The sequence below is a fragment of the Convolutriloba macropyga genome, chromosome 4, assembly GCF_964194025.1.
Source record: "Convolutriloba macropyga chromosome 4, txConMacr16.3, whole genome shotgun sequence".
NCBI classification, from domain to species: Eukaryota; Metazoa; Xenacoelomorpha; order Acoela; family Convolutidae; genus Convolutriloba; species Convolutriloba macropyga.
Genome location: NC_134471.1, coordinates 71,842,651 through 71,869,851, shown reverse-complemented (window position 1 = coordinate 71,869,851; position 27,201 = coordinate 71,842,651). Strand labels below are relative to the sequence as shown.

Sequence of the window (27,201 nt, the reverse complement as noted above, 5' to 3'; positions counted from 1 at the left end):
TATCAAGCCTTAACGGAGGTTTTCTGACCCTTGAGGCTCAAAAAAACTGAATAATGACTATGTCAAAAAATTGAAAAAAAAAATGGCAAAAAATGTCAAAAATATGCCAAAATTCGTGACGTTAAAATCTTGCAAGACATTCCATTTAATCTAGAAATTAATAAATAACCTATTTTCGAACCCTAGAGGAGGTTCTTGGCTCTTGGGGCTGATAACTATAAAAAATTTCAAAGAAACTTGAAAAAAATCTAAAAAATTGCTAAAATTTGTAACATTGAAAAGTTGAACTATTTCATTGCAATTAAAAATTTGTCAGTAACTTATTATCAAACCCCCTAGGATGTTTCCTGGCCCCTTGGTCTGGGAAGACCTGAAAAAGGAAAAAATGTCAAAAAATTTGAAAAAATTTCTTGTTTTGTCAAGAAATTGCTAAAATTCGTGATATTAAAATGTTGAAACCATTCCATTACAACTAGAAACAAAGCAGTAACCTATTATTGAACCCTAGAGGAGGTTCTTTGACACCTAGCGTTGATAAGAATCAAAAAATGTCAAAAATTTTCAAAAAGCTTGAAAAAATTGCAAAATAGCAAATTTTTGCGTTTTTAGCAAGCGGTTGTTCGTCAGTAGCTAGCCACGGGAGGGGGGGTCACTGGTGGTTGATTGTGGGGCATCACTGGGGTGGGGGGGGGGGGGGTGGGTCGGGCAATAGGAGGTTGGATCAACAGTGGGGGTGTCTTCAACCTCTAAGAATTAAGAATCGCCCTTCACAACATATGTATAAGTCTCCAAAACAGTTTGAGCTGAAAGGCTCTAAGAGCACTTTATGCCCGCTGGGCGCTACCTGTTTATCCTGTTTTTGAGGACGAAAAATCAAAAGCGTCAGACGAAAAATTGGTCAAGCGAAAAATCGCATAAAAAAAGACCGACAGGACTAATATAATTGGTACAAACTTCGTTAGAGAGCAATTAAACAGCTGAAAAACCTGCAAAATGGTATAAAACTCAAATTAATGACCAGAAACCTACAAACCACTATAAAAAATGGCTTTAAAAAGCCGCACTTGAACACAAAATTCGCTCGCTTACAGAATTTTTTTCACACCTGTTTCTCGCGCTCAGCGAGAAATTTCCGCAAACAGCGGAATGAACAAAAATCCACTCTCTTTGCTCTCCACTCTTCAATTTTGTTCAGCATCCAAACACTCCAAAATTTTGCACGCTTTTCATTTCCTGCTTCAAAGTTCACTACAACTGATGTGATTAAAAAAGGACTCCAATACTCCTCTTCGAGCCGTTAAAGAAAGCGCAACAATACAACTTCTTTGAATTCTAAAAAGGAAGCGCCTAAATAACAGACGTTGAGAGGCTGATGGCAGCAATTAATAAAGAGCACAATCAAGTCGATATCGATAAACTACTGAATGTTTCAGACTGTCAACATCGATATCTTGCAATTAAATTTACTTGAAACAATTTTTTATTGCCAGGAATTTCTTCAGAGCAGCTTTTCGCCCATTCTGTATCACCTCCAATGCATATAAATTGGTCGGCTGATTTCTATGAGCCTGAAACAATCTGCATATGAACTATATTTCACTTCTATTCCGAATGTACACAAATGACCAACTCGATTATGGCGGTTTCTGGAGGCTATTTAGGGTGTTTCCCATTTTATCTCGCCTTAAAATAAACCCACCGATTATGGTATATTTACTAAACTGTGATGGGGTATACGTTATATGTCAATTAATTGTAGTTGGCTTATCATGGACAGACCCGTTTTCAGCGTCAATTTCCCCCAAAATGAAGAAGCCGAACCTTACAATGCCCTGCAATATTTTTAATAACGGTCAGTCACAATGTTTTTCCAGTGGAGCCAAATCCAAAAGTTCATATGTGAGTAGATGAAAATTTAACTACTTACGTGGAGCAAAGAAACTGTACTGTTAAATTCAGGCCAACACTTTTCACTCAATATGCGGGATTTTAATGTTGGAGAAATATTGCATGAGCAAATTAAATATCCGCATGTTTACAGCACTTTCAACCCCCCCCCCCCCCCGAAAGTTTCCGAAATTAAAGATTCAACTCAACTCTCACCACGAAAGCAACTGTCTTAGGCAAAAGTCTGTACCATGCTACTCTCCTGATGTCAAAAGATAGCACTTTTAACTGCTAGATTAAAAAACTCAGCACAAGAACAACTCTATTCTAACACAATTTCTACAATGCTATCAGCCTGATTTGGCTCGAATTCAAGAACAGTCTAAGTTTTCCCTGATATTTGACTCGGAGTGGAATGCGCTATAGTTTGCGTAAGTCTGTTAAGTAAATCAGACGCCAATTTTTGCTCTTCTGTATACACATGAGAGTTCACACTTCTTTGACTCAGCCTCTGCCGTTGCATATCCATTAGTTTTGCAAGCATATCACTCGCTTCAGTCGAGTACTTCCCGGACTCCCAGTCTTCCGATTCCGTGTCGGTTATTCTGGAACCTCCAGCAACACTGGAAGTTTTGGATGACGATGATTCTTGGCATTCGGGTTCAAGAGTAGAGTCCAGGAACCCAACATCAATTCCTCCTAGTTTGGTCAAGTCATCCTTCAGACGTTGCAGCTCTTCTCGATTCGGTGGTTGGTAGTCGGATTCTGCCAGATCTGATGGAATTTCAACATGGTCGGGAATTGAGGGATCGGACATTACAGAGTCGTAATAGTCTTCGGCAAAGTAAGTCGTGATCATGTTGTGTTTCCGAGCAAAGTGAAGCATCTCTCTCGCAAATTGCTTCTGCGGTTTTCCGAAGTATTCCTAAATCGAAAAATTAGGGTCTAGGAAATAAATCAACGTGGAAAATCCCCGTTTGTTTCTAAAAGGAAATAAACCCCAACAGAAAGAAACCAGGTTAACACTGAATTAAGGAAGGACCACGGGATTTCAATGAAAGCTTCCAGAAGATAAGTATTAAACATTCATGCCAAAAAAAACTTGACGAGATTGAACTTCAACAAATTCTCTCGTTCTGCATTACGTATTCCTGCTTTCGAATAATAAAACATAAACCGACAAATGTCGGAAGAATTGTTCTTGAAAGACAGGCGAGGCAATTTAATTCAGGGGCTGTAGCCTAAACAATTTTTCTTTTTGGGTGCAAAAAAAACGCGCGACCAATGGGATTCCGAACCATCGCCCTCCCGATCCCTAGGTCCCTAGGCACCCGCACTACCCACTGCGCTATGAGTCACTTGTTTTAACTATATTGCAACCGATTATATATTAGCAACAAGCTTTACTTCGGAGTGAGAGCAATAGAGATCACTCAAAAATGATGAACAAAAGCGTAAAAAAGTCACTTGAGAAGTCAAAGAATGTTCGAGAAGAAAAGCGCAAAATTGTCAAGCGAAAATTTTGCATAAAAATAAAGACACACGTTTACAATAATTGCTATGAACTTCGTTCAAGAGCAATTAATTATGCATTTCAGAGACACGATTTCCATATGATTCAGTCAGTATTTTTCAATGTTTCCAATCCGAGAACAACCCACCCTCAGTGCTACATAAATGCTTTCAATTTCCCTTATCAAACGAAGCATCAGTCGCTGATTATGTATTAAACAACAATGAAGATCTGGGCAAATCCAAAGCAGGACTACTTTGAAACGCCAGAGAAAAACTACAAAGAAGGGTAACGAGTTACTATTTGATGAGTAGTGGATAAAACAGGGATACCAGCCACCAGCAAAATTTGGCCTATTCTCCACACGCTAATCGCGTATGTCGAAATAGGCCAAATTTTGCTGCTAACTGGTATCCCTGTTTTATCCACTACTACATATTCACTCAAAATCTATCATTTGTCTCACTTAGTGCAATCCACTAGTATCGAGTTAAGCTGGTAATTATCAGACGGAAGCTTGGGTTCTATCCCGACTGACTCCAGTGAACGTATCCCAGATACTAGTATAAAACTAATCAGTGAAACTGCTTCGCAGATGAGACCGTGTAAAAAGCACGTAAAACCAACTTGCGAAAAAACTTGAACAAAAATTGAAAGAAATATTAAAATAATTAAAATTTTCATATATATTCCCCTAATCAATATTTAACCAATCTAAAACTAAAACTTCCTGTCTCACTTGGCGTAGTGGTTAAATCATCGAGTCTAGTTAAGTTGCTTTAGCAAAGGAAGGTTTGGGGTTCCTTCCTCACTGACTCCAGTGAACGTCCCCCGATTGGCGATGCCGCCTTTCAGGATTCTGATGAAAAAAACTATGAAACTAAGTGAGATAAAAAAAACCAAATTCACAGTTCTTAAAAAGGATGATCAGTGAAACTGCTTCGCAGATCCCTGCTGTGAGACTGTATATGGGACACACTGTGATGGGTATACAGTCAAAAACACTGAGATCGGTGGAAACACAGTGATAAGTGTTTTTTTTTCCAATATCTTCTTGAATATTCTCTCTATATTCTCTCTATAATCAATCAAAAAATCAATCAGAAATCAATTTAAATTAAAAATAAGATAAAAAATTAAAAATTAAAGCAAAATTTAGATTTCACTCTTTAAGAGTGATTCACTCTTATTCGGAGTGATCCCCCAGTAGAAATATCGCTCTTTTTCACTCTTAAAGAGTGATTCCCTCTTTTTTGATCAGTGGAACTGCTTCGCAGATATTTTTTTATTTTTTTATACTTTTTATTTCAAATTATCTATACTTTTCAATAAATTTATATTTTCTTTTATTTTTTCTATATTTATTCCATTATTAATAAGAAATGATACAAAATCATAGTATTTACATGAACAAATTTCCTCTGTTTGGCTAATAACTAATGGACTTACAACTCTAGGATTAATTGTTTTCTGACTCAGATCAGTGTAAGGACCTTCGGTCTTGGTTGGTGAAACAAGGCTTGCCCTTCCCCAACTGCTTGGCTTGCCACGGACATCGTCCGTTCCCAGATTTCTACTAAATCCTTTAGTTAATTCTACACCTGGATGTTGTTTCTTTACATGAGCCCGTATCCCATCATATCTCATAACAGAAGTACAATATGGACAATTAACTTTAGCTGAAGTACAAGTTCTACATGTATACTTACTCTCATCAAAATCAGTTAGTGGTTTTATATAATTACATTTATTACAATTTCTGATTGGTGTAACCACTTCTCTGATCTGCGTAGCAGTTTCTCTGATGCCGTAGCATGACCGAAGGTGCATCTGCGCAGCAGTTGGGGTACCAAGGACTTCACCCCTTTCACTGATTAATACTTCTGAGTTATAGTTAGGGTTAGGGACTGAGTTTGAGTTAGGGTTAGGGTCTGAGTTAGAACTGGTGCTATAACTGGAATCAGAACCAGAACTAGAGCTAGAACTAGAGATAGAAACAGAATCAGAACTAGAGTTAGAGCTAGAACTAGAGTTAGAACCAGAACCAGAACCAAAACCTGAACTAGAGCTAGATTCATTTTTTAAAGAACAACCCCATAAAGAAAAATCATTAGCACAAATAGCACTTATTGTTATATTACCACATATACATTTATCAATTTTATCTTTATGACATGATTCGTAATGATATTTTAAACAAGCAATGTTTCCACATTTGTAGTTACACTCTAAATATTTTATAACCATTTATAATAGGTAGATATTTGACTAACTACTAGTTAAATATTTAGCAAATATCTCAATTAAATCTTTAGTATTATCTTTAGATGTGATACAGTCTACTAAATATTTATTTCCTAACGTATTGAGTGTATTAGTTTTACATCTTCCATCTAAAATCAATTCAAGGTCTAATTCTTTTTTATCTCTAACAAAGTTTATAATCTCTTCTCTAAATTCTTCATTATTTTTATATAGATCGGTTAAAAAACTTCCTCCTCTTTTATTCAAAATCCCCGTCTTTTCATTGACGAAGTTGAAGTTACATTGATCAATGTAACTGTTTTGCTGATTTATATGTTCTTCTTGTAGGTCACGCAGATCAGTGTAACTGCTTCGCAGATCTTCTCCAAATCCAACATTAATCAAAGTATTTGCCGTATTCAACATAGTACTCGCTGCAGTTGCCACATGTCCGGCATTTCTTACTGTTATATAAGGACTCATGAAATTATATATCATTAAACCTGAACTTATAATACCTAAAATAGTTGAAAATAATCTAAGACCATTTGCTTTAACCGCTTCCTGAGTTAAAACATCATTCTGTATTTTAATACCTTTTAATGTAAGAAGTTTATTAAAATAAAACTGATAATTATCATGACTAATAACATTTCTATCTGTTGCATTTATCATGAGCGGTTTCATATATGCTATAAGTTTATTTATATCTTCTCTTCCTAACTCATCTTTTAAACTAAGAGCTTTTAAATCAAGGAAACCAACTCTTGAATCATATATCATTGTTCTATTACTACTAATAATAATAAAAGTATTTTCTTTCTTATTATATTTAATTATACCATAACGAAGTTCATCTGACATTCCATCTGTACAATTATAATAGTTACTATTTAATTCATTAATTATTTTATTGAAGTCATGTTCACATTTATATATCTCATTAAAGTTTTTAAATAGGTCAGGTCCATTATAAGTTGTTAAATAAATAGTATCACAACTCATTCTTGCTGTATTAATTATTTGAGCTGATTTATGACACATTACAATCATTTGAATATTATAATGTCTACCTTCAGTAAAATAATAATCTATATCCTTATTTAACCTATCACCCATATCATCAAGTACTATTACACAATTTTGAAATATATGCATATTATTTTTTGTGATCATATTTATATCACATTTATTAAACCCGGTATAAAACTTATTAGTCTCAGGATCTATCCAGTCTCTGTCATCTTTACACACTATAACTATATTTTTAGCTTGATTTTGATCTTGATTTTCATCTTGATTTTGATCTTGATTTTGATCTTGGTTTTGATCTTGATTTTGATCTTGATTTTGATCTTGATTTTGATCTTGGTTTTGATCTTGATTTTGATCTTGATTTTGATCTTGATTTTGATCTTGATTTTGATCTTGATCTTTGGCTGAGTATAATTTTAAGTATAACCACACTACCTGTCTCCATTTTTATAAATGAAAACATAGATAAATATAATTTTTATATAAAAATGCTTATCCTTACTTTTGAGGAATTCAATAATAAATTTAATATTGATAATAATGCTATGAGTGATATCAGAATAAAAGATATAGGAAAAGATATAAGTCTAACACCAATTGAAATTGTAATGAGAGATCAAACTCCAGATAATATCTGCGAAGCAGGTTCCCTGATTAATGAACCTAACATCAACATTATTGTAAATTTACATCCAACTGAAGGTACACATTGGGTTTTAGTTATAAGAAGAGAAGGTGGTCCTGTTTATTACTTTGATAGTTTTGGTGTTGAGACGCCACCATTATTTTTGGAAGAATATGTTGATCTAGGCTCTGATGAAAGAATACAACAATATGATGAATCTTATTGTGGGGCTTATTGTTTATATATGATCTATCTTATTGATAGAGGATTTAGAATTAACATTGCTTTGAATATTCTAGTTAATCAATGTAAATATCCAGGAATGTATAATGAGTGTTTTTGTTTAGGTTGTAGTAATGATAAGGTTGATGATAATGTTAATGATAATCAGGGAACCGGCTTCGCAGATGATAATGTTAATGATAATGTTAATGATAATGATAATGTCAATCTCAATGATAATGATAATGTTAATGATAATGATAATGTTAATGATAATGTTAATGATAATGATAATGTTAATGATAATGTTAATGATAATGTTAATGATAATGATAATTTTAATGTTAATGCTAATGATAATGATAATGTTAAGGATAATGATATTGTTAATGATAATGACAATGATGGGATTGTCTATCGGAGAAGTAGTTATAATCAGAGAAGTAGTCCTAATCCACGAATTAGTTACAATTCGAGAAGCGGTTTCACCGATCAGGGGAATATATCACCCCCAAGAAATAATATAATCCAAACAAATCCTATTGCTATTAATATAAATGATGATCTATATTCATGGTTAAATGATGATGATATAATTACTGAAGCCGCATTCCCAGATAACTTTAGATGTATAATATCTGGTCCTAGTGAATGTGGTAAGAAATTCTTATTGAAAAAACTTTTTAGCTAGTATATACTTTGATAAGCTATACATCATTGGACCTACTGGTGATCAATACCATGGTATAGAAAGAATAAACCCAAAAGCAGATGTTGAATTTATTAAAGATATAAAAGATTTACCATCTCCTGATAAACTACCCAAAGACTTAGAGAAACTAATGATATTTGATGATGTTAGAGCCAAAGAACCAGTTATTAATGAACACTTTTGTAGAGGTAGACATAATAACTGTAATATGATATATCTTAATCAAAACCTGTTCTCTCTGGATAGACAGAGTGTTAGAGAGAACTGTAATCTATTTATTTTATTTGAACAGAGAGGTAAAGTCCTCATATCTATATATCAAGATTTCTTTAATAATGTTGAACTTAGTTATAATGATTTTGCTAACATATGTAATAAGGTATGGAAAGAACCGCGTATAATTATATTGTCATTGATATAACTAAAAATAAAAACATTAATGGTAAAATAAGAATTAATTGGGATCGGAGAGTTTTATAATTAAGTCTAAGTATAAGTATCAGGGAACCTGCTTGGCTTACCACGAGCAGAGCTCGTTCGCAGATAAGTCTAAGTGTAAGTATAAGTCTAAGTCTAAATCAAATGTAAAGTAAAACTTAATACATCACCATTAAAGTCTATTGGTCTTCCATGCTCATCTTTAATATGAAATTCTATATATTCTATTCTATCTTTAGTTAGATTTTCATATAAGATATTAGTTGGTATAATATTTATCAAGTAACCTGGTGGTTCAGTTAGATTAAAAGTATATAGTATGTCTGTATCCTTACCATTATCTTTAACACCAGATATCACATTACAATGAATGTTAATATTACTAAAACCCATAATATCAATAATTTTCTGAGATTTATATCTACCTTTTTTATAAATTATTTTTCTAAATCCTAGTAATGAGGCTAGTGAGTTTTCTATATCAAAGCTGAGTGCTCCTTCTTTTATTTCCATTAAACATTTCATCGTATTCTTATCAGGTTCTATTATAACATTACCATCAGTTTCTTCTTTTACTAATTCTGCTATGTCAGTTAACTCATATGCTCCCGGTGTAATAGTTGAATATAGCAATGGGATTCCTTTATAATTATAATTAAGTATAGATGTAATGTTTGGGCTTGAGGTAGAGATAGGATTAAGGTTAGGGTCAGAGCTAAGAGCCCGAGGTAAAGTTTCATCATCTTCTATAACAGTACTAGCATATAAGAATTGATTATTTTTCCTATTCACATTAAACACCGAATTATAAACGGATAATCTAATTAAACCTAATTTTGATGTATTAAGTATAGGTTCGCTAAAGTTAAACTTTTCTGTTGGCTTTATCATTCTAAAGTTAAGTGTGTGTTCTTCTTTAGTTTTAGTTAAAGCATCGTGTATATTTTGTAGTTCTCTTAACATTAAACTATCGGTGAAACCGCTTCGTAGATCAGTCATTTTTTATCTAATAAAAATGGATTTTAATTTGGATACAACTTATGGTTACAATAATGATATACACAAAAGTAAGATTATAAAGTATAAACCAAATAATCTAGCAACAATGAATACGGTAAATACCAATATTAATATCATACTCAATAGAGAAGAGAATCACTTAAATTTGCGTGATTCATATCTAGAGATAGAGTTTGTTGTATCAAATGATGCTGGTGGTGTATTTGCTAATGATGCTAATATCAGATTAGTTAATTATGGTATGATGGCATTGTTTAGTTCAATTAAGCTTGAAACAAGTGGTGGTAGGACTATTGAATATATAGATCATTGTCATCCTAATCTATTGATGTATAAGTTATTAACTAGTACTGATGATGAATATGAGAGTGGTTTTGTTAGAAATCAGGGCAATAGAGATAGTCAACTTAAAGGTGACCATATTGCTGCACAACGAGGTCATATGTATATGATGGTTAAGATGAGTGATCTATTTGGTTTCGTAAGTGATTTAGAAAAGATTATATATGGTTTAGGATTTAAACTAATATTAAAAAGGAATAATAATGATAGAGCTCTATATAGAGTTAATGCTAATCCTGGTGCAGTTGCTAATGATGGTAATATAGAAATTAGAGATATATCATGGTGTGTACCTAGTATTGATCCTAGTAATGATAATAGAATTATTGTGCAAAAGGGTTTAAGTAAAAAGAATAATGTAGACTTTAGTTATTATGAAAGAAAGACATTTTAAAAGAATGTACCCAATGCTACTAACTTCTTGTTTGATCTTGGTATGGAAAGTGGTATGGAAAGACCGCAATATATAATAGTTGGTTTTGAAAATAATAATGTTAATGAACAAACTCATGATGCAAGTACATTTGATGTAATGAATGTTACTGAATGTTATTGTAAGATTGGTAGTGAGTTTTATCCTGAGGATAGAATGAATATTAATTATGGAACCAATAATTATAATGAGGCTTTCAAAGAGATTGTTAGCTTTAATAAAGATTATAATGGGCTACCACATAATATAAAACCATATATAAATCATAGAACATTCAAAAGTAATTACAGAATATATGTATTCGATACTAGATATCAAAGGGATCATATAGGTCCACAACCAATACAACTTAATTTTAAATTTAGTGCTGCAGTTGCAGATGTTATATGTCATGCATTAGTATTAACTAGAAAGGTTATTAGTGTTAATAGTGATGGTAATAAGATGGTTGATATAATCTCGTAGAGATTAATCAGTGAAACTGCTTCGCAGATGACCGAAGGTCTATTATATCATAATTATAGTTTAAGTCTTAATTATAATTAAGTCTTAATTATAATTATAATTTTAGATATAACTATAGCGATAATTATAATTATAGTATAATATAGTTATTGTTATAATTATATACATAACCATATACTTATACTTATATTTATAGCTAGTCAGCTCTAATTGTTACTCTTGTTAATACTTAACTATTTCTTATTAGTTTTAACAAAACCTTTAGCATAAATAATGTCTAATTTCTTTTTATTCTCTAGAGCTAAGCCTCTAGCTTCAAGCTTTGGCTTAGGCTTAGGCCTAGGCTTGGGTTTAATAACAACAAAAGGATTATACTTTTTAACTTCCATTATTTTTTATATATAGAAATGAGTCTTTTAAATAAGTTCAAAACTAATTCATATTGTGTTGGAGGTAGACATTATAGTGGTACTAATAACATAAGAGGTTTTATTACTTCAAAAGGTACTAAAATGTTAAAAGGTAATTGTGTTTTATGTAGAAGGAATAAATCAATGACAGTATCTGATGCAACAATAGAAGCTGAGGGATTGAAAGATTTCTTTAAGAGTGTTGGTAAAGCAACAGTTAACTTTGGAAAGAAAGTTGCTAATAATCCAATAAGAGCAATAGAGATTGCAAGTAAAATAGGAACTGCAGCTGCATCTAGAAACCCTAGAGCTGCTTTATCAGCCACACCTGATTTAATTAAATTTGCAACTACTGGTGAAGGTATAAAAGTAGTACAAAAAGGAAGAGGTTTATACTTAGGTACAAAGAAGAGATAATTTAATTCTAACTCTACATCTATCGATCTGCGAAGCAGGTTCCCTGATTGACCTTCGGTCATGGGACTTCGTCCATGCTTCGCCATGCTCTGCCATCGGTGTAACCGCTTGGTTCACCACAGACGGAGTCTGTTCGCGGATAAATATTAATACTAATATTATTATTACTAAATATGTTATTATAACTAAACACTACTCACTTTAGTTTAAAAAAACACTTAGTTTATTTTTCTTGTTCTTCTTATAATCCTCATATAACTTGACTAATTCATTATATTCATCATTATCTATTTTATTATCATTCATTGATTTAGTATATAGTTTATTAAATTTATCACTAAATTGTTTAGCTAGAATATACATTTGTGAATATTTTACAATTTTATTTCTTATTTTAGTATTAATTGTTTTTGATAATGAACCACAAACAGTTGCTGTAGCAAACGCTGTGGGTATAGAATAAGGTAATCCTATACCTGTTAATGCAACTGATGTTGTTGTTGCTGTTGTTGCAATTGATGATAATAGTACTTCTGTTATCACAGCTACGTTAATATAATTTTTATATCTACTTAACTTCCTATTATAATTATTAGTTTCAGTTTCATAATAATTTCTAATATCTTTTATAATGTTAATATTATTGTTAAATTTATTATTAGCTTGAATCTTTTCATTTATCTGCTGTTCATTGACAGCAGCAGCTTCGCGCATCAACGGTTCTGATACTGATGATAAATCTGGATACAGTAAGCTCTCACTCGGTGCTGCTGGCTGACTCATTTTCATTAGTAAAAAAACTTTCTATTTCTTTCGTTATATCTTCTTGTTTAAAACCATAATGCATCTCAAGTCTGTCTTTCTCTTTATTATCAAGTAACTTACTTCGTAAAAGTATAGAAATTATATATTGTACTATAACACCTCTAAGAGATTTATTGTATTCTTTCATTTCCCTTAGACCATTAGTAAACATTTCATCTAGTTGTATGTTAGTGATATTCTGATTAAACTTATTATTATCAAACTCTTGTTTTAATTGATTATATTTAGAGATAGTATCTGCAGCAACTTTATTACAAAAGTTAACAGTATTTGTGACTTCATTTGCTGTTTTAATGAATTCTTTAATTAGATTTTCATTAACTTGTATTTCATTTAGCTGTAATATTTTAGTTGTAACTTTATCAAATTCACCTTTTCTTAGTTCAGTTATGTTTCTACTTAAAATATCAATTTTATTAGAAGAGGATAATAAGTTATTGTCACAATACTCTTTATTAACCACATCCTTTTCATCTATTGGAGGATGAACATTTGTAATTTTATAGGTATCCTTCATATCAATATTATCATTATCTTCTAGGAATAACCCACGAGCCTTACTTAGTGTTAAGTTGTTTGTTGATGTTAATGTTGATCCGAGAAGCGGGTTCCCCGATTGGTGTTTAGCCTGATTGAATCTGTTTCTTGTCATTATTTATTTTAAGAAATATTTAATGATTCCAAAACTTTATTATTAGATTCAAAATCAAACTCAGATTTCAATAGTTCCTGTTCATAATATTTACCTTCTATTATCTCTCCATTAAAATCTTCTATCTTATATGTTGGTGGTTGTGATTTTAGAACTTCATTAACTTTAAATAGTTCTCTATTCCAATTAGAAGTGTATCCCTTAGAGAAGATATTGCGTTTATCTGCATTTCTAACATAATCACCGACTTTAAGTTTTGACTGGGCGTAGCCAGGTTTACCCTTAATATTCTTAAAATTAAAAGTGTATTTAACCTTATCAGGATTATTAGAAGCATCAACTGGTGTCATATTAATTGTTGAATGGATGTTATTGTTATATGTTATGACTGCATCACTTAATATATTTACCCAATTACCATCACCATTGATGAACAATGGTTTATTTATTATATGTAATAATGTTCTATTGAATCTCTCTATAAACACAGCATTTAAATCACTATAAGTAGAATATATTTTCGTTTCATATTCTTTAAGTAAAGATTTAAATGTTTTATTATAAAACTCACTACCTCTATCTACCCATAAATTTTCTGGTTTTCGACTTTCACTTAATACTATTTTAAAGCCATTAGTTATAGATAAACCAGATTTATTCTTTAATGGAATAGCCCATGCATATTTTGTGAATATATCTATAAATGTTAATATAAACTTATAAATATTATTGTATTTACTTAGAGATGACTTATCAATTAAATCAGCTGACCATGTTTCATCTTTATATAATGGTATTATTCTTTCTCTTCTAAACTTAGTTATTTGAGGACTGAATACTTCTTTAGCTAGGAGTTGTTGTTGTTTTTCCATCATTATGGGCGTAGCCAGGTGTTTACCCTTGATTTACCATAGTTAAAAACAAAATTATCTAGTTGCTCTTGATTAATAATATTCATAGATAATAGTTGTTTAGATATATCTAGCATTTCATCATATAATCCATCATGACCAGCTTTTGTTTCTTGTATTAATAGTTCTAATCTTTCTACTAAATTATTTGGGTTGCCATTTAATCCCCTGCCAAATATATCATCTCTTACCTCCATTATACGTTTTATTGTTCTATATCTAGCGCTTTTCTTATCCCCTTTTCCTAAATCATATCTAATATCCTTTAAAAACATCTTAAGTTTGTTTTCATCTTCCTCAACCTTATCATCATATGTTACATTTGTTTTAGTAAGAAAATCAGTAAATCCTTCTGAAAACTCATATACATTATCCCTAACTAAAAATGCACCCTGCTCTAGAGTTATATCAACACCATTCATTTTATATCTCCTACTAGGTAAATCTACGAGTTCTAATTTTAATTGAGGAATAGTTTGAGCCCCCATGTCATGAAGAAGTTTGGCTGTCTTTGTATCAACAAAAACTGGTGCTATATCTTGAGTTTGCTTTATGGTCCCCTTTAACGTTTCACCCATCTTGGAAGCAGTTTCATTAAACTGGTAACCAGCTTGCTCGATCTGCGAAGCAGTTTCACCAATCTGCTAAGCAGTTTCACTGATCATCTTAGTTTGTTTATCTAACTCTTGATTTTGCCAATCTATTGCTCTTAATGTTTGTTCACTTAATGCTAGATTCTGTTCATTGTGGGCTAGCCACGTTTCACTGTTTGCATTTAGTGTTTTAGTTAAAGGATCAAATAACTCTTCTATTTCACCATAATACTCTTGTTGTTTTAATTTATCGTCTAATCTATTTCTTCTGTTTTGTTTTTCTAGATTGTTTAATTCTATAAGCTTATCGAGTTTAGTCATTTTTTATAATTATAATAAATCATTATATAGTGTAATTGCAGCAAGGATTAAGTTTCTATCATCATTAATGGTTAGCTCTTTAAAATTATTTATAAGTAGGTCTTTGTTTAAATTTAAATATGCTTCGCAGATTTTATTTACTAGATCTCTTTTGAATAGATATAGATTCTCATCGTGAGGATAGCTTTTTATGTTATTTACATAAAACCTTTTATCATCAAATATATTTAAACTAATCTTAGTTGTTATTGTTGTTGTCATGTTATTACCAACTTTTTGTATTCTACATTCATCTACTGTTCTCTGTATATTATTCATTAATGCATCATAATACTCTTCATAATTAGCATTATTATGCTTCTTTATTCCTTTTTCTTTAGTATTCTTTGGGCTATCTTTAAACGGGCTCTGCCCGTGGGTAACCAAACTATAAGTCTTAGGTGTTAAGACTATAAATTCCTCAATAATCCTACTCCCAAGCTCGTGCTTAAACTTGCCGGGGACTTTAATATTTGTCTTGATTGGTTTTTCGAGATTGGATAGATCCATATGCTCATCACTAACTTTACCTTCACTATAACTTAATACAAAACTGTCTGTATCCATATAGTGAAGTGTTAGATCTTAGAGGGATGGTTGTAGAATATTATAGAATACATCATACATGTGTAATTTGCTAAGTTCGAGTATTGTTACTCCCACATATACAGGTGAGCTATATTCTATTTTTTTCTTTATATATTCTATTTGGCTATAATCTCTATATCTAGTTATATTCTTAAATGTTGGTTTACTTACACTTTTCATTATTTTTTCTTCATCATGCAAGAACTTGCTTTGAAAGAAATGCAGAGGATTCATACACATTCTTCCATATAGTGAGTTATTCATTAATTTCCTTACATCCTTTTCTGCTTCAGTTTTAGCTGTTGCTCTTTTGTTAGTATTGTTTTGTATATAATCTCTACATATGTAGTCTTGTTTAAATTTAATTACTCTATGTATTTTTGTTACTTTTACTCCCATCTTAACATAGAACTTTAACATCCTATAATGAACCATATATTCTGTTTTGTTGTTTTGATCTAAGATTAATTTCTGATCAGTGTAACCGCTTCGCGGATCTTGCTTTGCTCCCATCTCTTTCTCTATCAGGGAACCTGCTTCGCAGATAACCTAATTCATTATCATTTATCTTTCTCTTATTAGGCATTAGTGCTAGTTGCTCTGTTCTCTCTTTACATTCATTAGTATAATCAATATCACAAACTATATAATAACCATGATCACTATCATCTGGAGTATTTAGTATAGTGTCTAGAGTAGTAGTAGTAGTAAACTGGAAGTCCTTATAAGGTAATTTTTGCATCATTGCATAACCATATAGGTTGTTTGCATCTATGTACCATATCTGCGAAGCAGGTTCCCTGATGGACCTTCGCCGATTATTAATATATCTATCACCCATTATTCCACATATACCACCTCTCTTTGCTCCAACAAAATCATCTAACATTTGTTTATCTTGCAATGTATCTAGTGTAACACCACTTGACATTAACCAACAATCAAAACTATAACCTGGGAGACTAACGTAATGTAGTGGATTGAGCTTGAATTCTTTCATGCTTAATTTAACATATTCATTCATGCAATAGTCTAATATTTCAACATCATTCTGTAAATACTCTATAGTTAGATCTTTACCAGTTTTATGACTGTTTTCATTATTAAAGTTATCTACTTCTTCTTGTGTTGGTAATTTATTATGTAGTGAGGATTTGAAGTCTTCTATTTTCAGATTACCTATAACTTCTTAGTAGATAGCTTTGCTACCATTGGCAGCTTCGCTGTCATACGACTTCGTCGTGGTGCCCAAGGCATCTAAACCAAAGTATTCATATGGATATAATGTTTTAGTTTTACATCCGTATATCTTTGCCATTTGATCTAGAAGCATAGCTAAGAAGTTATAACTATCTAAGAATTTGAGACAACCAATGCTAAACATCTTAGACTTACCAGCAGCTAGTGGTATGTTATCTACTTTTCTTTTATCATTATTCTGTTTGAAGAGTTCACTGTATAGTAAGTTGAAGTCATAGCCAGAGCCATTATGGAATATTACAGGAATGAAGTTTTGTTGTTTATACCTCAGATTACATATCTTACATGCTGGTCCTCTATATTTACCAGTTTCATGACAATGATCTCTTACTTTATCGGTGTAACCGCTTCGCGGATTAATACATGTTTTGCTGCAGATATGACAAGTGTTATTAGTTTCATGGTATAATTTATCCTCTTCTGTGAATATCATCTTTTCATTATGTTTGAAATTATTTTCTGTTTCTATCTCTAATAGATCTCTAGCAAATCTTTTGATACAATCAAGACCGAAGTAGTGCTTGAAGTTACCTTGCCAGGTGTAACCCACAGCTATAGGAATATGTTCAGCTATTACATACTTATGGGTCTCCGACCATCCGGGAACCGGTTTCACCGATGCGTCGCCATAACCATTAGTTAAGACTTCAACAATGCAACATTCTATATCGGCAGTTATAGTATTTTTTATATTCTGACGTTTGTGTTCATTTATAAAAGTAATATGTTTTTTCTTAGGACAAACAATCTCTGGTTTGAATGAGGTGCTGCATTCGTGTTTATCATATTTAATTTGTGAGTTAAACCAATAGGTACATCTATCACAGTAATAGAATTTGTGATTCATTCTATTTGGTCGATCTAACAAGGTTTCTGTTTTTAATTAGAGCACAGTGTTCTATTTGTCCATTACTCCAAACTCGTATTCTTACATCTTTTCTATCTTTATTAAAGTCATCCACTGGTTTAAACAATTCTACTTTACCCCCACCACAAGGTGTGTATAACCAAATATTAATATTATATAATTTCTGTATTCTTAATATATATCCGAAGTCATTTTCATGTTGTTGTCTTGGCTCAATAAGTTTATCTACATATTTACTTTCTCGAGTTGTATGGTGCGTGACAGGATATAGCCAAGCAGTAATAGTTAGTTGCAAGCAATTGTATTTATAACTTCGTATATTCAATATCGATTTAGAGTTTTTGAGATCAGCTGGTAAATCTATATGGGTACCAATAGATGCTTTAGTTGGTTCAATGTTCAACTGAATACTTCTTATTCCAAGAAACTCGAAATCATAACCATAACCTTCATATATTTCCTTTTCGAAGTTTAGCCATTGAGTGAAGTCTCCATTTTCATAAATTGCGTTATTATTAATATAGTCAGTATTGAAGAATATTTTTGTAATTTTAACTTCTACTTTGGTTCTCTTCTTATAATCACACTCGACTGTAATCTTATATTTAAAACTCTTAACTTTTCTATACTGTTAACAGTTTTTAATTCCTTCTAATGAGTTATTAACGGCTTCATCTATATCTTCAATGTAATTTCCAGCTTTATCAGTAATATAAAATTCTTTCATGTTCTGGCTAGAATTTATATCAAAGTATTCAGTGTTTTCTAAATACTTGCGATTATGACTATATGAATGAGTAGTTAGAGCTATTTTATTCCTAAATTCTTCATGACATGCTTTACATTCATACTTAATTCTGGTGTAGATGTTGTCTACGGTTTTAGGTTTAGTTTTAGTTTTAGCTTCAGTTCTAATAATATCCTTAGTATTATCTTTGGGTTTGAAAACATAGTCATCTTCATCCGGATTATACACCCTCTCCAAGATTTCATCGGAGAAGCCACTTTGCGGATCTTCCACTTCATCCTCATACTCTTTTCTTGCCATATTTAAGTGTTCATCACTTAAATTATGTTTGGCAAATTGTTTCCTTGTTTCAAAGGCCAAATCACAAATATAACAAAAGTTTACGTTTTCTACTTTAGACATCTTTATTTTTATAGACAAAAATTTCATTTTTGAAAACATACAAATTGAAAATGTCTACATCAGTAAAATGTAGTGATTGTAAAGATAAATCATGGAGAAAGTGTTGTGATAAATGTTTAGATAGTTTATTTGGATGTTATATCTGTAAAGGTTACTTTAAGAATAGAGATTATATTAATCATATGAATATACATTATAATGATCCTAGTCTATATATAACTTGTATTATGTGTAAAGAAAATCAACACATCAGTGGATTTAGATTTAAAAATTTTAAGTGTAGATTATGTATTTATTTACATAGATATAGATATACACTCACCAAAGATAGATTCAAGGAATATGCTGGAAGATTTAACATAAAAGTTTAGAGTTACGCCGGTTTTGTGTACAAGTTATCCGTGAAGCGGTTGGGGGACCAAGATTGAAGGTCCTTACACCGCTCCCCACAGAGGAGTCACCAATTTTCGCAAGTTACATTGAAAAAAAAAACACTTATCACTGTGCTTCCACCGATCTCAGTGTTTTTGACTGTATACCCATCACAGTGTGTCCCATATACAGTCTCACAGCAGGGATCTGCGAAGCAGTTTCACTGATCATCCTTTTTAAGAACTGTGAATTTGGTTTTTTTTATCTCACTTAGTTTCATAGTTTTTTTCATCAGAATCCTGAAAGGCGGCATCGCCAATCGGGGGACGTTCACTGGAGTCAGTGAGGAAGGAACCCCAAACCTTCCTTTGCTAAAGCAACTTAACTAGACTCGATGATTTAACCACTACGCCAAGTGAGACAGGAAGTTTTAGTTTTAGATTGGTTAAATATTGATTAGGGGAATATATATGAAAATTTTAATTATTTTAATATTTCTTTCAATTTTTGTTCAAGTTTTTTCGCAAGTTGGTTTTACGTGCTTTTTACACGGTCTCATCTGCGAAGCAGTTTCACTGATTAGTTTTATACTAGTATCTGGGATACGTTCACTGGAGTCAGTCGGGATAGAACCCAAGCTTCCGTCTGATAATTACCAGCTTAACTCGATACTAGTGGATTGCACTAAGTGAGACAAATGATAGATTTTGAGTGAATATGTAGTAGTGGATAAAACAGGGATACCAGTTAGCAGTAAAATTTGGCCTATTTCGACATACGCGATTAGCGTGTGGAGAATAGGCCAAATTTTGCTGGTGGCTGGTATCCCTGTTTTATCCACTACTTTGATGCCCGAGTTTAGCAATCCAGAAAAATGCCTTCTAATTCTTAGGAATCAAATACCATATGTATTATAATAAGCCAAAAATGCTTTTTACGGCACTTTCAGAAGCCGTCCTGACCACTTCATATCTTGAATGTATATTGCCTCGAGAAAGGAATAACAGCGCCATTCATATACGTATCCATTGCCATACACATCCGGCATTTAGGGGAAAATTTAAAGACAGTATAACATTCTGACTCAATGCTGATGGATTTTGAGTCCGCCTCAATAAAGACCGCAACGGAATGCTTCCCGAATATTGATAGCAAAGAAACTCGGTGCCTTTTTGATTTCGGACAATCTCTCTTTCAAAAAGTAAAGGAAATGCGCTCCTCAGTCAAATATCGGGAGCACAAGCGCAGTAAATTAAACGCATGCTTACAGCACTTGCATCCCCCCAACATACGGAACGTTGGTTTAAATTCTTTCACCTATTGTCAGATTTTGAAGTAACATATCGGTCACTTCAACAGGCACGGAAGACAAAAACCATGCAATGTGGAACGAATACCATCGAATGATTAACCACCTACCGAGAACCAACAATGCTATAGGTTTACTTTAGACGTCTGGAAACTCTTGGGAGGTAATACACAGAAAAGCCCTTGAAAAATTAAATTTGTTGGTGCACAACGTATAGGGGAATCACATGGTTAAAGAAAACGAAAAGAACGACAGAACAAAACGATTTATTTGCGGCAAAATTGCTTCTAATGTCATTTGAAAAATCTTTTAACCTTAATTTAATTTTAATTTGATGATACTGCATCACTGAGTCAAGTGAGGGTTATTTCCGTGTCTTTTCCTTGGAGTTTTCTCCCTTTTTTGCTATCTTATATTGGGTGGTTTTTTCGAGGCCCCCCTCCCAAAAAAATGGAACATTTAATCTTTTGCTTTGTTATCTGTGTAACTGTTTTTCATTCTAATCCACTTAATTTGAACAAAAAAAATTAAAAATACAAAATGTTCAATCTTTTCCACCAAAGAGACGGAAAAGAACTCAGATACAAATCAAAGCGAGGACTAAATTGTTTTCAAATACATTTTTGATTCGTTGATAATGGTTTAAATTAAGAACCATGCATCCCAGTAATTTTCGAGCCCACGTCACAAGTGACCGATCTTCAAAAGCATGAAATTTTTCTTCCCAACTGATAAAAAGTTTCCTGGTTTTTCATTCGTCGGACGAACAGAACCCTAAACATAAACCGATTTATGTCGGAAGAATTGCTCTCAACGACAGGCGAGGCAATTTAATTTGGGGGGCTGTAGCCTAGATAAATTTTTCTTTATGTGCGAAAATAGTTGTCCATGCCGGGATTCGAACCATGGACCTCCTATCACTCAGCAGACGAACTGCCGACTCGGCTATCAGGCCCTTTTTTTGCTATGAGTGAGACCAATAGATACCACACAAAAATGAAGAATTAAAACGTGAAAAAGTCACTTGAGAAGTCAAAGAATGTGAGGTGAACGCAGCGGGGGGGGGGGGGAAGAGGAGGTTGCACCAGGGTGGGAGGGGGGTTGCACCAGGGTGGGAGGGGGCTACCTGTTTATCCCGTTTTTGAGGACGAAAAGTCAAAAGCATCAGACGAAGAATCGGTCAAGCGAAAAATTGCATAAAAAGACCAGCAGGACTAATATAATTGCTACAAACTTTGTATGAGAGCAATTAAAAACGTTAGTCCAGAAATTAGGCAATTGCGTTAAATGATGTCAAATAGCTGACCTCGTACAGAAGATCAGAGTCCTCTTTGCTGAACATACTGAGCGACGAGTCATAGGAAGGTGCGTGGGCTGAGAAAGGGCCAACGGAGTAGTACTTGTAAGGTTTCACCTGTAACAGAGAAATCGATTTGTTACAATTTTCAACAGAAAAATTCACACTAATATCTTTCGATAGATTCGGCTTGCTATTGACGGTAAATGACTTGACCTGGATATTCTACGAATAAGTAAACAATTAAAAGTCATTCAAATTTGCAAAACATTATGAATTTGACCTCATTAACCGAGTTCTCTGAATTAACCGAGTGGTGACACATGAACCAAATTTTAATCAAATGTTAAAAGTTTAAACAGCACTTTAATAAGCACAAAGTATGCAAATTTCCTTCTACTTTGTAGAAGAGTTTTTATCAATCAAATCTTATATCAATTAATTTCAGTGTTTTAATGCAAAAATCGCCATTTTGTTCAGCATATCACTTTTTGTGCAGAATAGATAATAATTTTTTTTCAACTGCTAACTAGACCGATAAATCTCTGCAATAGCTCTATCAATATAACCTAATTCATCTTACATTTTTCATACACGATAATAAATTTAAAAAAAAACATGTAATTGCTATATGAGCATATATCTACTAACTTTCACTGACTGTTTTTGAAACTTTGGCTGCACATTGACGTACGAGTTAGAAGTGCTTAACTGAGCACTGTCTTCGGGAGTCACAAACTGAAGTTGGACTTTTCCTTCTTCGTCTGACGATTTACTAGTGTTGCTTCCTTTGCAAGTGGTCTTTGAGACCAGGGCATCCAGGAGGGTAACTGGACGAGGTTTCTGAACAAAAAACAATTAACCAAAGGGTGGTGCTAACACACTACCTTAGGATGGTCCCGGGTCTCTCTTTATTGGATGAAGATAGCTACCAGATTAAGCGCATTACCAGATTAAGCGCAAAACGAGATTAGCGCATTGCCCCGTGGCTCCCGAACTATGACAGCATGCCTCAGCGGCGGTCGATAAATCGATCACAATCGAGGATGGGATCAACTTACACTGATGGGAAATGAAATGCGATTGTGCTTTTATGAAAATTATGGATTCAAGTTTTTTTTACTAATTGTAGCAAATTCTACAAATTCATCAGCAGGTAAAAATGTATGCCCGACAACTTGCCTCGATTTTCTCTTGGCCTGCAAACTGTTGCAGACGCTCAACAATTTGAGTTTCAAGCTTGGACAACTTTGGATTGACTTCAATAGCATCGTCTTGATGATTATTGCCTACATCACTTTCATCTATTTTTCGCTTTCTGTTAACTTCAAAGTTTCCTATCTCATCTTCAACGTTAACTGTTGGTGAGAATGTCGGAAAATGTTTTTGGCATTCTTTCAACAGAAACTCCTGCATTTTCTTAGCATATTTGAATAGAAAAGACTCGCTATCTCTGCCATACTTTGCCACATTCTCGAACATGACGTAGCATTGTTTGTGAAGAGAAGTAACAGAAATCAGTTTCTGGTTCGATATGTCATCCAGCATAGTCCGCAAAGTTGTTTGACGCGGATTGAGTTGATTGAATCCTGGCGCGAAAGTTTCAGTCCAAGGCCAACTAAACAAATGCTTGTAATCTTTCTTCTGAAGGTATTTAACAACAGCAGCCAGCTTCGGGGCTAACTCTTCCGGCGTCAGACCAACACTGATATTTGTATCACTAGATTCAATGGTTTCAGCGGATTCCGATAAACTTCCAGTTTCGTCCACAATTCCTAGCGCAGATGCTTCGTTCGATCCAGCATCTTGGGCTTGATCTTTTTGCTTCACTTCTAATTCTTTTTTCGTTTCTTTCCCTACAGGGCACACACCAGTGTTTTTTGAAAGTAGCAAGGATTGATTTAGAGGTATTGCTCCACTCATTTTTACAAAACTAAAAGAATGTACAATCAACTAAAGTATTGCCGATATTGGCAATCTCAGACAGCCCGTAGAGAGCTGCCAAAACAATTGCCACAATGCTTTTGTGCCGCCATATAGGCTCGGTTGCATCAATGTAAAAAAATGTTAACAAACAGGTAAGGTATGGGGAGAGAACAATTTGAATGGTGAGTTAAAACTTCCTAAGCCTAATTTATCGCTAACTGAGCCAAGAACATGCAGAAATGCCTGTATTTCGACCTTCAATTAATTTCGACTTTACGCTTTTATTGCAAAAAAATCGATATTGTAGTAATAGGTAGTAGCAGAGTAGGCTTCAGAGCATAAGCTCTAAGTGGTTTCCTCCTCTTAAAGTCAAATGCTTATTTTAGTGGTAGTTTGTCGTAGATGTTGCAGTTTCCGCATCAGCAATAGAGTCTCGATGTACATGTGTTAGTCTCACTGTACTTCTTCAGACAGTTAGTCGATTTGTCTGGTCTTTGCTGAAATGTCGGAGAGGCAACGATGAGGCAGTTGTGAAGTTTCGTAGTACGCACAAAGTAGTTGTCTGTCTTCATCAGTCTTGTTTGTACAGAAGGCAACTCGCCTATTTAAAATTGTCTGGTGGTATCGTACGCATCGCGTGTAGTCTTGTCAAAAGAGACTTCATAGTTGTTGAGCACGCCAAGAAGCATCAGAATGTCGTTCATCTCAATAAAGATTTAGCGGAAGGAGTTTCAGATTATTTATTCAATGATAGTAGGTAGTAGGGATTTGGCCCATCGGTGTCTTCAGGCGCGTGGACAGTGACCTTTTCTTTGTCCATGCTTTATGTTAAAATTTTCACGTATTGCTGACTAGTTCGTTGTAACTTGTTTCAAAATGATGCTACGGAAAATTGAGTAGTATTGACTTTTCAAACCAACTGCATTTCCAAATTGTACACTCTAATCTATTAACAAGAACACAAGTTCTAAAGGAGAAGCTTTGCTGACAAATTTCAAGGCGTGGATTTAAATGGTCGAATTTCAGTGCGTTGAAACTCGGTAATGAACGTGGTCCTTAGGCAAAGAAATTGATAGATGTTAAAGTTGACTTGACCACCAGTAAGAGATTAAGAAAAAATTAAATCCTGTAACCGTAGATGTAAAGAAACCGGTAAGATAAGACTGCAATAAAGTGGTTCTTTAAAATTGCTACTGCTCGTATTGTGATACCTTTCAAACTCATTCCCTGAATATTTTCGTGTACCTTTGTCATGTTATATTAGCAAAGCAACAAAAATTTCCGTATGACGGGCAGAACCATAAATTATTACAAGTTCATTTTAACTGAGCGAGTTAGCCGTGGTGAGCTTCTAAAAAGAATTCCCATCGCTTTGTTCGCAGATTTTTTAATGTGGATGTCCCACTTCAGATCACATGTGACATAAACTCCTAAATTTTTCTGTTTGTGCCTTTTTGACCAAGGAAAAACTAAAGTGAAGTATGGAGTAGACATTCAGATTTGAGAGCATTTTTTAAAGTTCGAGGGAATGTGTTGCTGTTCACTCCATTTCATCACCCGAGTAAGATCCATTTGACAAATCAGATAAGAACTATTAATAGATATGAATTAAGCGTCGTCAGCACAACAGCTCTGTAAGTTTCTGGTAAATAATTGACGTAGATTAAATAAAAGAGATACCAGAATTGATCCGTGCATAACTCCACATGTAATGTTATAGCTTTCAAAAAGGACCGTTGATTCTAAATCCTTGCGTCTATCCGATTATGTAAGATTGCAGTAATTTGATAATTTTCCCGCGGACACCAAGATTTAATAGTCTTGTTAGAAAATTACCCTGATCGACATTGTCAAACGCTTTCTCATAGTCGGTATAAATTACGTCAAAATTTTCCCTTGAATCATTGCTTTAAAGATAGATTCTAGTTATGCCAAGAATTGAACAACGCAAGAGCGACTTTTTCGACAACAACATTGGGCTTGATGGAACATTTGTTTAAAATGAAGGTCCTTACCTTCATTTTGAACCAATGTTCCATCAGTTAGATCCAACGGTCACTTTTCAAAGCGTTAACGATACAAGTAGAGTTTTGCAGGGATTGCTTTTGGCTAACAAAAAACGTTCAGAAATTTTAGATGCAATTGTCAGAAGAGAAATCTGCCTGTATTTTTTTACATCGGACTTACAACCTCTTTCGTAGGTGGAACGGCAACTGTAGTGCTCCAACTACCTTGAAAAACATCATTTTGTTTTAATTCGTATAATATTTGTTTTAAGGATTTACTCGCTGTCCTCGAATGGCTTTTCTGTACAATTATAATTGGTCTCGACTTTTTGCTTTGTGACTTTCTAAATTTTCGCAGATCTTTTCAGTCGTTTGTTGAGAAATGTCAAAGTCTGTAATTAATGGTAGCAACGGGGTGCTTTGTTCTGCACAAAGCTGGAAGAAACTTTGAAGTTTATGAGCCAAATATTTTGAGAACAGAGAACATTGACGAACTGAATCATTAGTTATTTCGTTCTTAAAGGAGACAGAGCTTGGAATCGCGATGACCCTGAAATTTCTGTAGTATCTGAAAAAGTTTTTCAGTTGAATGGGATGCTGCTAAATTTGATTAAAATTCTGCTTCATCTTCTTTAATCAACGTTTCAGCAATGCGCTCTAGCATTGCTTTTTTTATTTTGTTTGCCTTGTTTCTTCTCGCTGTTTCAATCGCTTAATTGCGCATGACGTAGGCGGCTTAATCAACCGTGATAATTATTATTATTATTATTATTATTAGTTTCAACACCTTTTACAAACTCAAAAGTGCACAGCGAATTAAAACAGATAGATTTAAGAGCTTTACGGAAGCAAAGTTCAGTGGGGATTGACTTCAAAGAGGCTGGTAGTTTATTCCATTCCGTTGGTCCTATCTATCTGAAACTACGTCTACCATAAGCACTGCGGGTCTTCGGAACTTCCAAGTTGTACACATAGTTCATTCTCGTAACGCGAGTATTTCGTTTCAATAGCTCCTGTAGATATAATGGACTGTCCGATGGCTTGTGGATAGCTCTGTGAACAAAAAGCAACAGCTTGAAAAGACATCTTTGCTTGATTGGAAGCCAGTGCAATTGTCGAATATATGCTGACGTTGGTGTTCCGGCGTGTAAACAGAAAATACAGCGGGCCGCAATATTCATTACACGCTGGAGTTTTGAAATGAGCTTAGTCGGAAGAGATACATAAAGGATATTGCAATAATCAAGGCGTGAGATCACCTGCATTCTAATCAGCTCAATTAAAATGGTCCTTTCAAGGTGGTGTTTGACAGAGAACATCT

The 27,201-nt window shown here is 33.5% G+C and overlaps 1 protein-coding gene across 1 annotated transcript; it reads right to left on the bottom strand.

The window, feature by feature from the left end:
- Positions 1-2,192: 2,192 nt before the first annotated feature.
- LOC142337876 (bromodomain-containing protein 7-like) lies at positions 2,193-25,112 on the bottom strand. Its single transcript, XM_075387482.1, has 4 exons — positions 23,131-25,112; positions 22,600-22,791; positions 21,958-22,065; positions 2,193-2,812 (listed from the first exon to the last, which is right to left on the bottom strand). The coding sequence occupies exons 1-4, from the start codon at positions 23,869-23,871 to the stop codon at positions 2,270-2,272; spliced, it is 1,584 nt and encodes a 527-aa protein (XP_075243597.1). The 5' UTR covers positions 23,872-25,112; the 3' UTR covers positions 2,193-2,269.
- Positions 25,113-27,201: the final 2,089 nt, after the last annotated feature.

What these genes read in the sequence shown, in the direction of transcription:
- LOC142337876 (XM_075387482.1), bottom strand. Translation starts at nt 23,871, where the DNA reads ATGAGTGGAGCAATACCTCTAAATCAATCCTTGCTACTTTCAAAAAAC. An exon ending in CAGGCCAAGAGAAAATCGAG is followed by an intron (nt 22,792 to 23,130) that starts GCAAGTTGTCGG and finishes TTTTTTGTTCAG; the next exon opens with AAACCTCGTCCAGTTACCCT. An exon ending in TTCAAAAACAGTCAGTGAAA is followed by an intron (nt 22,066 to 22,599) that starts GTTAGTAGATAT and finishes TCTCTGTTACAG; the next exon opens with GTGAAACCTTACAAGTACTA.